At 36.3% G+C, this 13677-nt stretch overlaps 1 protein-coding gene across 1 annotated transcript in view; it reads right to left on the reverse strand.

Annotated features, from left to right (window-relative positions):
• The window catches only part of APC2 (APC regulator of WNT signaling pathway 2), a 47707-nt gene that overhangs the window by 12673 nt on the left and 21357 nt on the right, over positions 1 to 13677 (reverse strand). Inside the window, exons 5-12 of the mRNA XM_072404845.1 lie at positions 10487 to 10658; positions 9693 to 9801; positions 8293 to 8406; positions 4314 to 4385; positions 3340 to 3426; positions 2846 to 3224; positions 1200 to 1295; positions 194 to 333 (exon numbers count right to left, since the gene is read on the reverse strand). Coding sequence (XP_072260946.1) covers positions 194 to 333; positions 1200 to 1295; positions 2846 to 3224; positions 3340 to 3426; positions 4314 to 4385; positions 8293 to 8406; positions 9693 to 9801; positions 10487 to 10658 — 1169 coding nt within the window. The remainder of the gene's footprint in view (positions 1 to 193; positions 334 to 1199; positions 1296 to 2845; positions 3225 to 3339; positions 3427 to 4313; positions 4386 to 8292; positions 8407 to 9692; positions 9802 to 10486; positions 10659 to 13677) is intronic.

Consider the following 13677-nt stretch of genomic DNA (forward strand, 5'->3'; position numbering starts at 1 on the left):
TATATATATATATATATATATATATATATATATATATATATATATATATATATATATATGAACATAGCATAGCTTTAACATCACTTCAAATTCAGGTCAAATGATAAGAGTTGCTATGAAGGAGAGATGTATTTTTCATAAAAGAGTTTCATGGTAAAATTTATGTACATGAAAGATATAATTTGTCGCTCACCTTGTTTACCACATCCCCAAAAGTTAGGTTAGTAAGAGCCATTCCTGCATATCGTCTTAGAGCTAGGCTGAGTGGATCACTGGTCATTCTGTGCATCTGGTAGTCTACCTCTAATAGCTCTGCAATAGCCTGTAGACCACCTATGGAAAGCACCAGACACACAGATTCTTAATGCAGAACTGCTAGACACAACATTAAATAGTTATTATGGTTTGGATAAGTGAGATATAAAAATGAAAAGGGTGATGTGATTTTCAATAACTAATGGGGAAGTGAAGAAGTAGTTGTTTGCGTCTATAAAATGGAAATGCATGCTTAGGCTGTATTTTTGAGCATCCGTTGCTTTGCACAAAATAGCAGTGTGCTATGGCTTCAGGATGCCTTCAGAAAAGGGAGCGAGTGCAGGCTTAGGATCTTCAGTGAAACATTTTAGGACTCGGAAAAAGAAGGTCAGGCATAAAAAACCCCTGGTACAATTTGCTTCAACAGGGGAAAAAAAAATTCCTTCCTGATTCCATTAGGCAATCGGATGTTCCCTGGATCAACAGTCACTGTATTTTTACTTTAAAGCCTTAATACACAGTTATTTTCTGTGCTTCTAGAAAAACATCCAGCTTTTTCTTAAAGCTATCTATAGTAGTTGCTGAAACTACTTCCTAAGGGAGCCGATTCCACATTTTCACAGACCTTACAGTGAAGAATCCCTTCCTTATCCAGGGCTTAAAGTTCTTTTCCTCCAGACGCAAAGAGTGTTCTCTTGTTCTTTGTAATGTAGGTGTGCAGGGAGTGATGATGCCCCCGCTAGATGATGCAGTAGGTCCCTGGCGCCTTTGGTCTTTGATCAGCGAGAAAACGCAAGTGCTAAGGCTTTAAATGTGCTATGTTAGAGCTGGGTAGCACAAAGCTTTGGGTATTTAGCTGTTAGGAGACATCTCCAGGTCATGCCCATGAACTCCATTTTTATTAGGTAAGTGAATATTATATATATATATATATAATGTTTTACCTAGCTCATTCATTGCTCTTCTGTACTCCTCATCAAATGATAGTTTCATAATGGCACAGCTTGCTTGGCAGATCTGTGGTTCCACGGGAACAGGAGCTGAAATTAAGTCAATATGCAAACAGGTGCAACAAAGCCATATACAGTTTTATTATGTTTAACTGAATAAACATAGGACACATTTATAAAAGCCTCCTTTGTTAATATTTAAGATAATAATTTTTTTTTAAGATATTTAATATTTAAGATAAAGAGCAATGCTGGTGTGCAAGGTGCAAAAGCACCCAATTTTTAAGTACTATGCATAATATGTTGTCGCTATATAAATTCTGTTTTTTAATAATAATGATAAATTTTGCAATTTTGTGTCATAATGTCTAAAAAAGCAATACAATTGAAGGATTTATTTCAATAATTATAGTCATAGTTCTTTGTTCTATTGACATAAATCTGTTGGGCACTTTAAACTTTTAATTTTGATGACTTAAAATCCCTCCTACTTTATTTCTCTGATGCTAATTCATTTTTAGCTTTAAAAGATTATTATAGAATGATAGATTTGTTTCAAGTAAAGAGTACTACAAAAAAACCTTGTCACTCCATGTCCATGCTGGCATGACTAGTATTCATATAGTGTATGTGCAAGCAGTCTGTTGCTTACCCATGCTTAACCTAGATCTAAGACTTTACTAGCACTTTCAGTACACAGCAGTGTTGCACCAGGGACAAGGGAAGGCACTAAGGGAGTTCATTGTCTATAGAGAATGACAATATAGGCAGTCCTGGATTAAATGTCAGAGGCATTTAACACTAAAATAGGAGATCAATGTTTTGCCAACTATGTAGGCAGTCATTACACTGACCACCATTGTAAAGGGGGAATACAATTACCACCAATATAAATATCCACTTCACTAATCACCAATGTAAGTGGCAATAAGCTTACCACCAATGTAAGGGAGCACCTGTTCATTGAAAGGGTAAGGGTGTGTTTCACAAATGTAAGAGGTCACTATTCTGACTACCAGAGTCGAAAGGTAAAAGAGGCACTTACCTCGCTTTACCCACCCTTTGCACTGTGCAGGAAGGGGTAATTTTCTATTGTGACCATGGATGCTGGAGCACCTTGTCCTGGTGATGCTGACTACCAAATACAGCCCTAGTTCCCCACCGAACCAAAGGTGTGGGGGGGGGTCCTTCTTCTACAGACCATTCTACACAGCTCATGCTCCAGACATGTATATTGTGCATTTTTTTTCTGTCTATTATTATTTGTTTGTTTTTTTTTAATAATCAGGAGGAACCTCCTGATTCTGTCAGGTAATTGTGTAATTTCCTTTAGTTTGGTTTTGTGTTGTTTTTGTTAGTGTGTCATTTCAGTTGACATTTCTTAAGAATAGAATTAAGTATATGGTATACTACAATTCTGTGAGATTTTTTAGATTTTGTCTACCACACCCCAGTAGGACTGTTGGCAACACATTACGCTATTTTAGTGGTACATTTTAAACTATTTTTTTTATCCAACATATTTTTAATAATCCAAGACTTTGCCACCACTTTTCGGTCATCCTACATATCTAACACATTCAGTTCATACTAAAATTCTAAGGAAGAGTTGCACACAGCTTTTAGCTCATATGCAGTACCTGGGCAGCTGTCTAGTACACCTTCTTTCTGCTCATGACATAACATCCAATCCCAGCAAGTTTCAGTATAAGAACGTATCTGCTCAAGAATATGGAGGGCTCTCATTTCCTTTTTGGCCTGTCCTTCATCCAGTTGAGAGAAGATCACATTATGGAGTGCAGCGTTGGCTCTCATCCTTGCATCCTTGAACTTGTGAGACTCCTTTGTTCTTGAATCCTGTTCTGTTTCATGTAATATCTGGAGTAGCAGTGGAAGGCAGCCTGATTTTCGCATGGCTTGGCAACTTTCTTGTGAGCTGGACATAGCCAAGAGAGTGCGTGACATGTCATCCTTATCACGTGTGGCCAGCATTGACAATAGCCAGAACACCACCTCTACCTATGATGGAATAGGCAATGACAGTAATTTACCATTGTGCTGTAAGTTTCCTCAGCTGGTCTACATTTACATTGCATTTCTAATTATTGAACACATCTGAATATAACATTTTTACCTTATTTTCTGGTTGCCCTGAGTTGTCTTCTGGTTGTGAAATATTCTCTGGAACTGGTCTGTCCACAAGTTTAAGGTTTACACAGGGCTGCGGAAACAGAATATAAAGTATACTTTGTTTAAATGTGGTACTACAATCTTCTAGTTTGTAAAATGTAAATTTTCACTAACTTTGACTTCAGTTAGCCTGAATATTTTAGATGACCATTCCTGATGGTTCTTTTTTTAAATAATAATTTTTTGATACAGTGTAAAAGTATTGAAACTGCAGTCTATTTTATTCTGCTATCTTTCTAGCCACTTGGAACATTCACCTTCTATACTAATCCTGGTGAAAATTTACAGTAAATTTACATCTTCGCTGTCTAAGTGAAGAGGAATTTGCCCAGTGGAACACTAACAATAAAAAAAAGCCTAACAGCTTTAGCTACTTAACCATATGCTTTAAATACTTTATTAGGCACAGACATGAAGCCAGAGAAATGTTGACAGTTGGTAATTTAGAATTAGGTCCATTAAAAAGTCAGCATAAAAAGGAAACATCCCTAACACTGCTTGATTATTAAAGTTATTTTAGGCTATTTTGCTGCCAGCACATACAGCAATTTAGTGTAGTATGTATGATTGTTGGGGAGTGACAAGATTCTGAGTTGGCAAGAACCCCTAGATGAGCACAGCAGAGGATCTTAACAGAAAAGCAGAATGTACAATATTAAAGACGGGGATGTTAAGTGCAAAATAGGCAAATCTGTGTCTAATAATGCATCCTTGGTATTAACAGAGTAGAAAATTGAGGTCTGACCATCTAAAATCTTTTGGTCCCTGGTTGCACCAAGATGCTAAAAGGTGTGTTTGGTGAAAAATAGCTTTGCGGTATAATCAGTATCTTATACCAATAACTGACCTTTTCATTCTGTATACATGTTAAATTATATGAAAGCCACTAAACTAATTTGTAAAAAAGCAGGATTTTACCTCTATTGTTTGTTCTTTCTGTTGCAATTCTTCCAGCTGTTGCTCAATTTGCTCCATGCGTGAAGCACGAATCTAACAATACAGTATAGAGTTAAAAAAAAGTACATACAATTGGACAGATTGAAAATGAGATACAAAATGAGAAGAAATCTAAAATGTTCTAGATGATACCACAAAAGCAGAGTGTAAATGTCTAAAAAGAGACAAGTGTTCACCTAAAAATTGACAAGGGTGAGCTTTTCCTTCAGTTTTGAAAGGTTTTTAACTCTTTTTAATACAGAATGGAGATATAATACAAATCTAAAACATTTCATACCCCTCCACCATTATATCCAAAACAAGACCAAAGTCTTGACTAGACTTTTAAGTATATATATTTTTTTACAATAGGAACATTCCTTATTTTACAGTTGTTACTGGAAAGCAAATCTGCATTGGAAGATGTCCTTTTTTTTTTAAAAAAACGATGGGTTTTTGTGGCTGAGTTATAACAACAAACTAATAAAAACCAAAAAAGGCTTTGAAGTTAAAAAATGAATCAATTCTACAATCTGCAGACCATAAAAACTCTCTAGATAAGAATATATATTGTGTGGTAAAAAAAAAAGTAGGCACACTTTTGACCTAACTATTTTTATTTCCAAATATTCCAGTTTTTGTGTTGTTGCTTTTTTTTATGTACTCAATTTAATAGGATTTTTGCTTAATGTATGAAATCACATTGACATGTACTTTAAATCTGTGTGTAATTCATTATTCTTGGCACATTGAGAGTATATGAGATTAATGAAAAAAATGGAAAAAAAAACCAAGACGCTGACATTGTGAAGTAGTCAGTAATGAAAGTTGGTGATCTGTCTGGAAATTTGCTGTATATCCAAACATCCACATATTTTTGTTTGCCTTTATGTAAAATATGTCTCCAATGACCATGCTGTGAGACAAGCATATTCCCAGTGCATGCAGCCTGCAAACTTTCAGTTTTATTTAGCCTAATTAACATTCCAGGTCCATTAATACAAATGATTTGTTACATCTTACAGTTTTACTTACTGTTTTCTTTAGAAATCAGCCACAGCCTTAGCAGAAAACCCTGTCCCCTGCCAACCAACTGGAGAGAGTAACTTTTTGTTGAAGCTGTAATCTGTGTACAGAGGTCCAACATGCCACCTGCTGGATCAGAACCTGAGCTCTCCAATATGCAAGGAGAATAAGCTTTCCTGATTTGGTCTGACTTGGGGATGCAGCACGGTGGCTCAGAGGTTAGCACTCTGGCCTTTGCAGCACTAGGTCCCAGGTTCAAATCTCAGCTAGGGCACTATCTGCATTGGAGGTATCAGGTTCTACCCTGGTTTGCGTGGGTTCCCTCTGGGTACTCCAGTTTCTTCCCACACTCCAAAAAAAACATGCAGTTAGGTTAATTGGCTTCCCCCTAAAATTGACCTTAGATTGTATTAAAGACATATGACTATGGTAGGGACATTAGTGACACGACTATGTACTTTGTAAAGCGCTGTGCAATATGTTGGCGCTATATAAATACTGTCTAATAATAATAATAGGGGTATGTTGGATCTCTGCAATGAGTCCACTACTGCTACACAGAGAGCCTAGGTCTTTCTTTGCATCTGCTGGTAGGACACAAGCTTTTCAATATAGGCTGTGGCTGATTTTAAAGTAAATGAATATTGCAATTTATTGGTGGCTGTACTCTGCTCCTTCCGAAAAGACTGACACTTTTCGTTTTTATGCACTTTAAATGTATTTAAATGATTTAAACTGAGCATTTATGTGGACTTGAAGATGGTACAAAGTATGTTTAATAAACCGTATGCAACTAGTAGTGACATCTTGAAATCAATATGATTTGAAGCTGAACGGCATTCAAATGCAAACACGCTAGTTAGTTGTTTTAATATATGTTTTTAATTTATTTGATTTCCTAATTATAATTCTTAAAATGGAATGAACTGTATTTTATGCTACTGCTGAGATTTACTTATTACATGTTATGTTATATTTAACACTTTATAGTTAAATGTCCCACTGTGCAAGTTATTTCACATTTATCCGCCTCTGAGCATTGCCTGGAAGCTTAGTGTGGAGTCATTCTTATAACAGCTCTAAAGTTGTATGGAGCTATTCATATAACAGCTCTGAAGTACCCACCTATTCCATGAAAACTAGGAGTGGTACTGTAAGCTGTGAGCTGTGATGACTCATGTTTGGTGCAGTTTTGATGAGTTTTACATACACTAACATGACAATTGTTCATTTAAGACACTTCATGGTTGCAGCAAAATCGCAGCTACTAACATGAGATTTCATTCATGGTTTTAAAATAAGATTTCCGAACAAAGCCTTAGACTTATGCAGCTCACTGGAGCTGTGCTGAACTGATTTTTTGGGTGCTTCATGAATGCCTATCTAAACCTAAAGGACATTTTATTTTTCTTAAAAGCTCTTTAAGAACCCCAAATGCATTCAAGAAGCCTTAGCATAATGTCATCATTATTCCTTAAACTCATCTTGATTGTTCTTGGATACTCCCCGCATGCCAGTCTACATGATCTATAAACTACATTTCTCTGTAATTGAACTTTTTGACTAAATTAATGATCACTCCTGTGCAGGCTAACACCTTGTAACCCTGTAGGCTCACATACAAGATGATACAAGAGGACACAGATGATATTGCCTCATGGATTAGACAAATTAAATTCTCTTATAGTTCAAAGCACTCAGAAGGCTGCAAACATCAATTTTATAGTTTAATCACAGCTCTCTGCAATATAACTGTCTGCTGCAAACTTAATACATTTTTTTTATATTACTTTACTGTTTTTATAAAACCATCGTTTGTAATGATATTTGTCTCAAAGCGAATACTAGTTTTTATTTCTAGTCACCTAACAGCATATATCCTATATACAACTCTTCAATTTATATTATTCTTAAGTAACAAATTATTATTATCATTTATTTAAATATATATTTATTGTGAGTGACCACAAAAGGTTACAGGGGCGGAAATATTTTGCTCATAAAAGGAAAGATAAGGTATACAAAGAAAAAGATAAAAAAAAACAGACCAGACTCAGTGATACTATACATTACAGCAGGGGTAATCTCACAATATATGTTAAAGGATGACTTCCAGTGTAAAGACATAGTTGCTGGTTAGGATTCTAATCTTAAAAATAGGCAAATTATTATTTTTATCTACATTACGCCACCTTATTATAGAGTGATGTTACTACAAATTGGGTCTGCAGGTGATAAGTCTGAATACAAAACTATGACCCTTCTCAATTTGGCTTAAAAATGTTTAGAATTTGAAAATTCTACTATAAATTTGTTTATGGAACTTTTTTTTTGTTAGCTTTCACCCACCAATAGGGGGATGTATAAATTGACAATAAAAGCAAAACACAGCCTTTCTCAACCTTCTTACCTCATAGGAACCCCTGAAGTAAATTTAGGGTCTTAGGGAAAGCCTGATAAAATTTGTTCCAGAGGATCTGTGGGAAGAATGCTCCCCTTGGCAATGGTGATAATCAAGAAAGAATGCCCTTTACATTGTTAGCCAAAACACCCATCTTCTAGACAACTAAAAGATCACTTGTGTCATCCTACTAGCTGCCAAACGGTAATGCCTGGAACTACGCCATCAAATTGGAGGTCAATCAGCTAAAAGCTAGAATTTACCAACACATGGGAAGCAATGACTTATTATTACCCAACTTTACCTCAATCCATGAAGATTTTGCTAACCCATCAGAGATATCATTCCTTTCCCCTTTGCTCCATTTCTTTTTTCAGATATTGTGGTAACGGTGGAAAAAACTATCATATGCACATTTTCTTAGGTTAGGAGTGCATTGTGATTGTGGTTTATATCACATAAAATAAGTAGATTCTTATTGGAGCATTATATGAATTACTATTTTCTATTTACCTTCTTACTTAATGATCTTACCTGTGCTCTCTGCATCATTTCATCGGCTGTACCAAATCTTTCCTCTAAAACACAGCGCAGGTGCTGGGACTCAAACTCTAGCTGCTGACGGATCAGGTCAATCTGCATTGAGAACTGAGACAATACAAAAAAAGGATTGATAGTGAAGAATATATTGCCCTGACTTTAAAATGGACCTATCGCCACATTTTTGGTGTGGTGGCTAACTCTTACATTATAATAATAAAATGTAAAAAAGAGTTTTTAAATTTTTATTTAATATTTTTTTCTTTAATTTTTGGGGAGAACTCCTTACCTTCCATCTAGGAAACCTGCAGCCTCCTGAGATACATACGTCACATATCTCAGGAGGTCATGGGCTGCTCCTTTTGTGCATGCCCGAGATGTACAATAGAGGGCTTTCCTGGAATGTAAAAAATAGGTCCCAATCTCATGCATGCGCATTGAGATCAGCACTTTTTTTTTATACATTTTCAGGAAGATATGTCACCTGATCTTGCGCCTGCGAAGTATGAGATCAGTAAACATGAGCAGAAGCCAAAAGACAAAGATTGATTCACTCGCTGTCTTGTCTGTTCAAGGGATAAATTGGGGCTTAATTACTGAAGAAGTATAGGTTTTGGTTATTTACTCTGTAAGAGATTTTTCATTTTACATTTCCTGTTGTGAAAATTTACTTTTACACTAAGACTAACTTAGGGTCCCTGTGATGATCCCTGTTGGCTGTCGAGGGTCTAGGACCCTCGTGCAGCAGCACACTTTGCACCTTTTTATGTCTGCCCGTGCTTGTGAATAAATTAATTTGCTAAACTGCTTTAGTAAATCAAGCTGATTATTGCTCACCTACAAAATAAAAAAAAAAAATCTTTTTGGCAAAGTCTCCAACAACATCGGCTTACAACATTCCTGGTTCTAAATTCTTACCTACTAATTTAGATCAAATTATTGAGACTAATATAATCCAATACCATTACATATTACAGTTTGTATTTGTTTGTATTTTATTTATTTATCTTTAATGAATAACTAAAAAAGGCCAAATAATAGCGAATAGACAAGATGAACTGATAGTCATTTTAAAAGTAAATACAATTAAAGTGGGACTCCATTCCAAACCCCAACCCATTTTTGGATAAAGTAGGTAAGGTTTTCATTGCCGTCTCTGTCTCCACTGGAAAATTCTGTTTATTAGACACAAACAAAACAAAGTTGTATTTTAACTGCAGAAGATGAGTGTTAAAAACCAGAGACACTAAAAAAAAAGCATCCCTGTCCCTGGAAACCAGAAAGTTGGTTTTTCTGCAAACAAAAATTAAACAAGCAGTATAATAACAATTTTTTATGTATGATAAATTTATAGGTGATCAGATTTCATATTTCATGATTTCCATGCATCTTACTGTTTCAACTTGGGGCAGCTCCTCCAAACGCTTGGACAGACTTTGAAGTTGGGAATAATACCAGAGTTTCTCTTTTTCTTCCTTGTCTATTTCTCCCAACAATAGAGATCTGGGAATATAAATAAGATTAGCTACTTGTGGACTGACAAACTTCTAGCAATACACTTTACAGTCATGTCGAACAATATTGTTCTTGTAAAATATACTAGGAGGTATTGTTGTTCTATTGTCCTATAATGACTGGTATTCCCTAATAATGTTTTTGATTAATTGGAATTTCAGCTTGGGACAGGTAATAAAGGGGCAAAGGGAGCATAAAACATTAATCTCGTATTTGTCTTTTAAGTGTTTAGGATTCCAAGGAAAAATGCTTTGTTTTAAAGTAAACTTTCTTAATCCAAACTTTGATCAGATGATTTGAGATAAAATGAAGGTAATACCTTTGCAATATATTAGATTGTAAAATAAGTCCTGCAGACATTGAATTAAAACTGTAATTTAAACTGTAACAAAAACCAAAGCTTTTCATTGTTTGCTTTGGACAAACAAGAGAACCCTTGTCAGCTTTTTTCTTGTCACCTGTGTTCCACAGAAGAAAGTTAAACAGCTCCTGAACACTTGTTTTTTCATCATTTATAGACCGTATGAGTATGTGTGTATACTCCTTTTACTAAAATACAATAATTTTGTTTAAAGTATCAGCAACCTTCTCAGTTTGTAAACACTGAAGATGTTTCCTTGTATGATTCAGTAACTAACATTTAGTCATTTTCTGATAACAGCCATTTTCTTACCTTTCCTTCTCCAGTTCAGCCTTTAAAGTCCCACTTGAACGACTCTCTGCTCTTCCTTTTTTCTGAAGATGTTCTGATTGTTGAGATGATGCTACAGAAGCCTGACCCAAGATTACTGAGGTATCAGAAGAACCAGGGTATGCATATTGATTGTACAAACCATGGACATCACCTTGCAGAAAAGAAATGTGCGTTACATTGTAATTTTTTTTTACAGCTTGAATAAGCAATCACATTGAATCTGAAGGGGTATAGTCTTTCAGTGGTATGAAACCTAAAAACGCAGGGTTGTAATTGCAGAAGGGACAGGAAATGTATCTTCTGCAATAAAACTTACTGGCCTGTTCACAATTTTTTTTTCTAAACTCCCCACTTTTAGCTCTGATGAACATTTTCATCTGGTCCTCTTCCAGAATTGAGATGTTCAGCCACCTTGTTTCACCAGGTCAGAATTACATAAATCTTGCACATACACACAGGAATTTACCATATTTCCCCATGTAAAAACACACTTTGTTTCCAAAAATGTGGGGTCTAAAAACAAGGTGCATCTTATACAATGGTAGATTTTTTTTTTTAATTGCAATTCACGCATTATCGCGCTTTTTGTTTTCGCAATTTTTTTTTTTTATTGGGGTATACAGCTATGGATGCCTACGCCGCACACTCACGCTACAGAGGTAATAAAGCCATGAAAAGCTTAGAAAAGATTTGCATACAGTGCTGAATTCAAAATATGTGATCTAGTTTGCAAAAGTGAATAGAAATCATGCTGCTGAGTGTAAATTTGGTCCTCCTCCAACTGGGAAAACAATCAGAGACTGGCTATAGGAAAAAGAGACCTTACTAAAGATGCCACGGAAGAAGAAGGCCACGAGAGGCAAGTCACCAAAATGGCCTGATTTGGAGAGGGAATTAAAGATATGGGATGAAGAGCAAAAGGCAATCAGAATTCCTGTGTCTACAAAGATGGTTCAGCATGAGGCAATGAAAAATTGCTGGTGAAAAAAAGTTACTGAATTTAAAGGACACAATTGGTGCTTCAGGTTTATGAAACGACATGTGCTAAGCATGCGTATATGCACCAGACTTGCCCAAAAGATGCCTGAAAGCTATCAGCAGAAGGTCTTTGAATTTCACCGTTTTGTCATTTAATGTTGGAAGACACATCAGTTTGAGTTGGGACAGATTGCAAATATGGACAAGGTCCCCTTTTATTTGATGTACCAAGTAACAGAACTGTTAAAAAGAAGGGGGTGGAGACTGTAACTCTGAAGACAAGTGGACATGAAAAGAGCCATTATACAGTTGTTCTAGCTTTTGTGCTGACGGAAGGCATAGGCCACCTATGCTGATATTCAAACGCAGACATTTCTCAAGGAGTGATTGTTCATGACAAGGGTTGGATGGATCCGGATGGGATGAAGATCTGGTTTGAGAAAGTCTGGAGAAGAAGACCAGGTGCACTCTTTTGCAAACCTGCCCTGTTGGTGCTTGATCAGTTCAGGGTACACATAACAAAAAACATAAGGAAGATTGCTGCAGAGAAGAAAACAAAACTTGCCGTCATACCTGGAGGCTTGACATCCCAGCTCCAACCACTTGATGTCAGCATTAACAAACCCTTCAAAGCTGCTATGAGAGAAGAATGGACCCAATGGATTAGGGCTTCTGGGGACAAATTGACACCAGCAGGAAGAGTGAAGAAACCAACTATAGGAGAAGTTTGTACCTGGGTAAAAAGACCTTGGGATAGTGTAGGAGATTGAGATCGTTGTCAAATCATTTAAGAAGTGTGGCATTTCAAACGCCATAGATGGAACCGAGGATGAGGCAATATATGAAGACAGTGATTCCTCATCAGACACAGATGAGGACAAGCCAAAGAACTATCATATGGATGAGAGTTTTGACAGTGATGATGAGTTGTATGAATAAAGTTGAATATGGTCATTTCAATAACTTTATGTAATAAAATTCTTTTTTTCCAAATTTCGGGTTTCAAAATCAAGGTGTGTCCCATATATAGGAGCATCTTATATATGGGGGAATACAGTATTTCTGGCAGCCAGTTATGCTCAGATTGAACACTGAGTAGCGCATGTGTTAGATTATAGAGATAATTGCGGACAGGCAGGTAAGTTTGTTATATTGCAAAAGAGACACAGAAGATACATGTCACTTCTGCAATAAAAAATTCACAATCTCAACATTTGTTTTAACTATTAGGTGTAGTTTCTACTCTTTTTTTTTTTTTTACTTGTTTAATACTGAGTTACTATGTATTATTTTAAAAGATGGTAGGTATGAGTGAAAATATTGTTGTGTACGGTACTGTGGTCCCACCAACCTTGTTCTGTCTTCTTGTTGCACTGAGCAATAACTATCTGCAGAAAGAAGTGCAAAGTGAAAGATGTATTCTACACTAACTCTTGCAATTTTTCTAAATTGTCCTCTGCCCCTTTTCCTATCAGCTGAATCATCCAACTTTGCATGAAATTTAATTTGTGATATTAAAGCAGACCTGTGTCTGAGAGATGATGTAAACTGACATTCCTGACCTGATTCTATAATATCTAGATTGCCTGGTTGGTGTTCTGATTTTTTTCCTTCTGAATTACTGAACCAGAATAAGCTGCGTACACACGTCAGATTTTTCTCGCCCGATAATCCGCATCGGCCAGATATCGTGTGAGAATCTGGTCCTGGCGGATCCACGAACGATGAACGACGAGTGATCCTAATGCAAGGGAAGGGGGAGAGCGCGCAGCAGTGTGCTGCTCCGTCGTTCTCCCCCTCCCCTCTCCATAGAGCAGAACGGTGCTGTATGTACAGCACTCGTTCATGCATCGTGTAGTCCTTACACGATAGACAAGAATTGCACGTGTGTACGCAGCTTAAGTGTACAGCTCTAGTGTTCAGATAATTGTGTTATCTGCATTCTTGTTTCAGGTGTGTGATCGACACTACTGACACCAAAAGATCAGATTTACATCCAGGCAATTAGAATTCTTTAAAATTAGTTCAGCAACATTGTCTCCCAGTAATAGGTTCACATTAAAGTCTGATAAGCATAGTGATGGGAGAAAAGGGCTGGGGCTGACATAACTGGAAATGTTCAGAAGCAATAGAGATAAGTATTCAGTGTCTTCTTTACAGGGAACAGTTGTTTGTACATTACATTAAAATGT

This window comes from Pyxicephalus adspersus, chromosome 3 (assembly GCF_032062135.1).
Source record: "Pyxicephalus adspersus chromosome 3, UCB_Pads_2.0, whole genome shotgun sequence".
Lineage (NCBI taxonomy): Eukaryota > Metazoa > Chordata > Amphibia > Anura > Pyxicephalidae > Pyxicephalus > Pyxicephalus adspersus.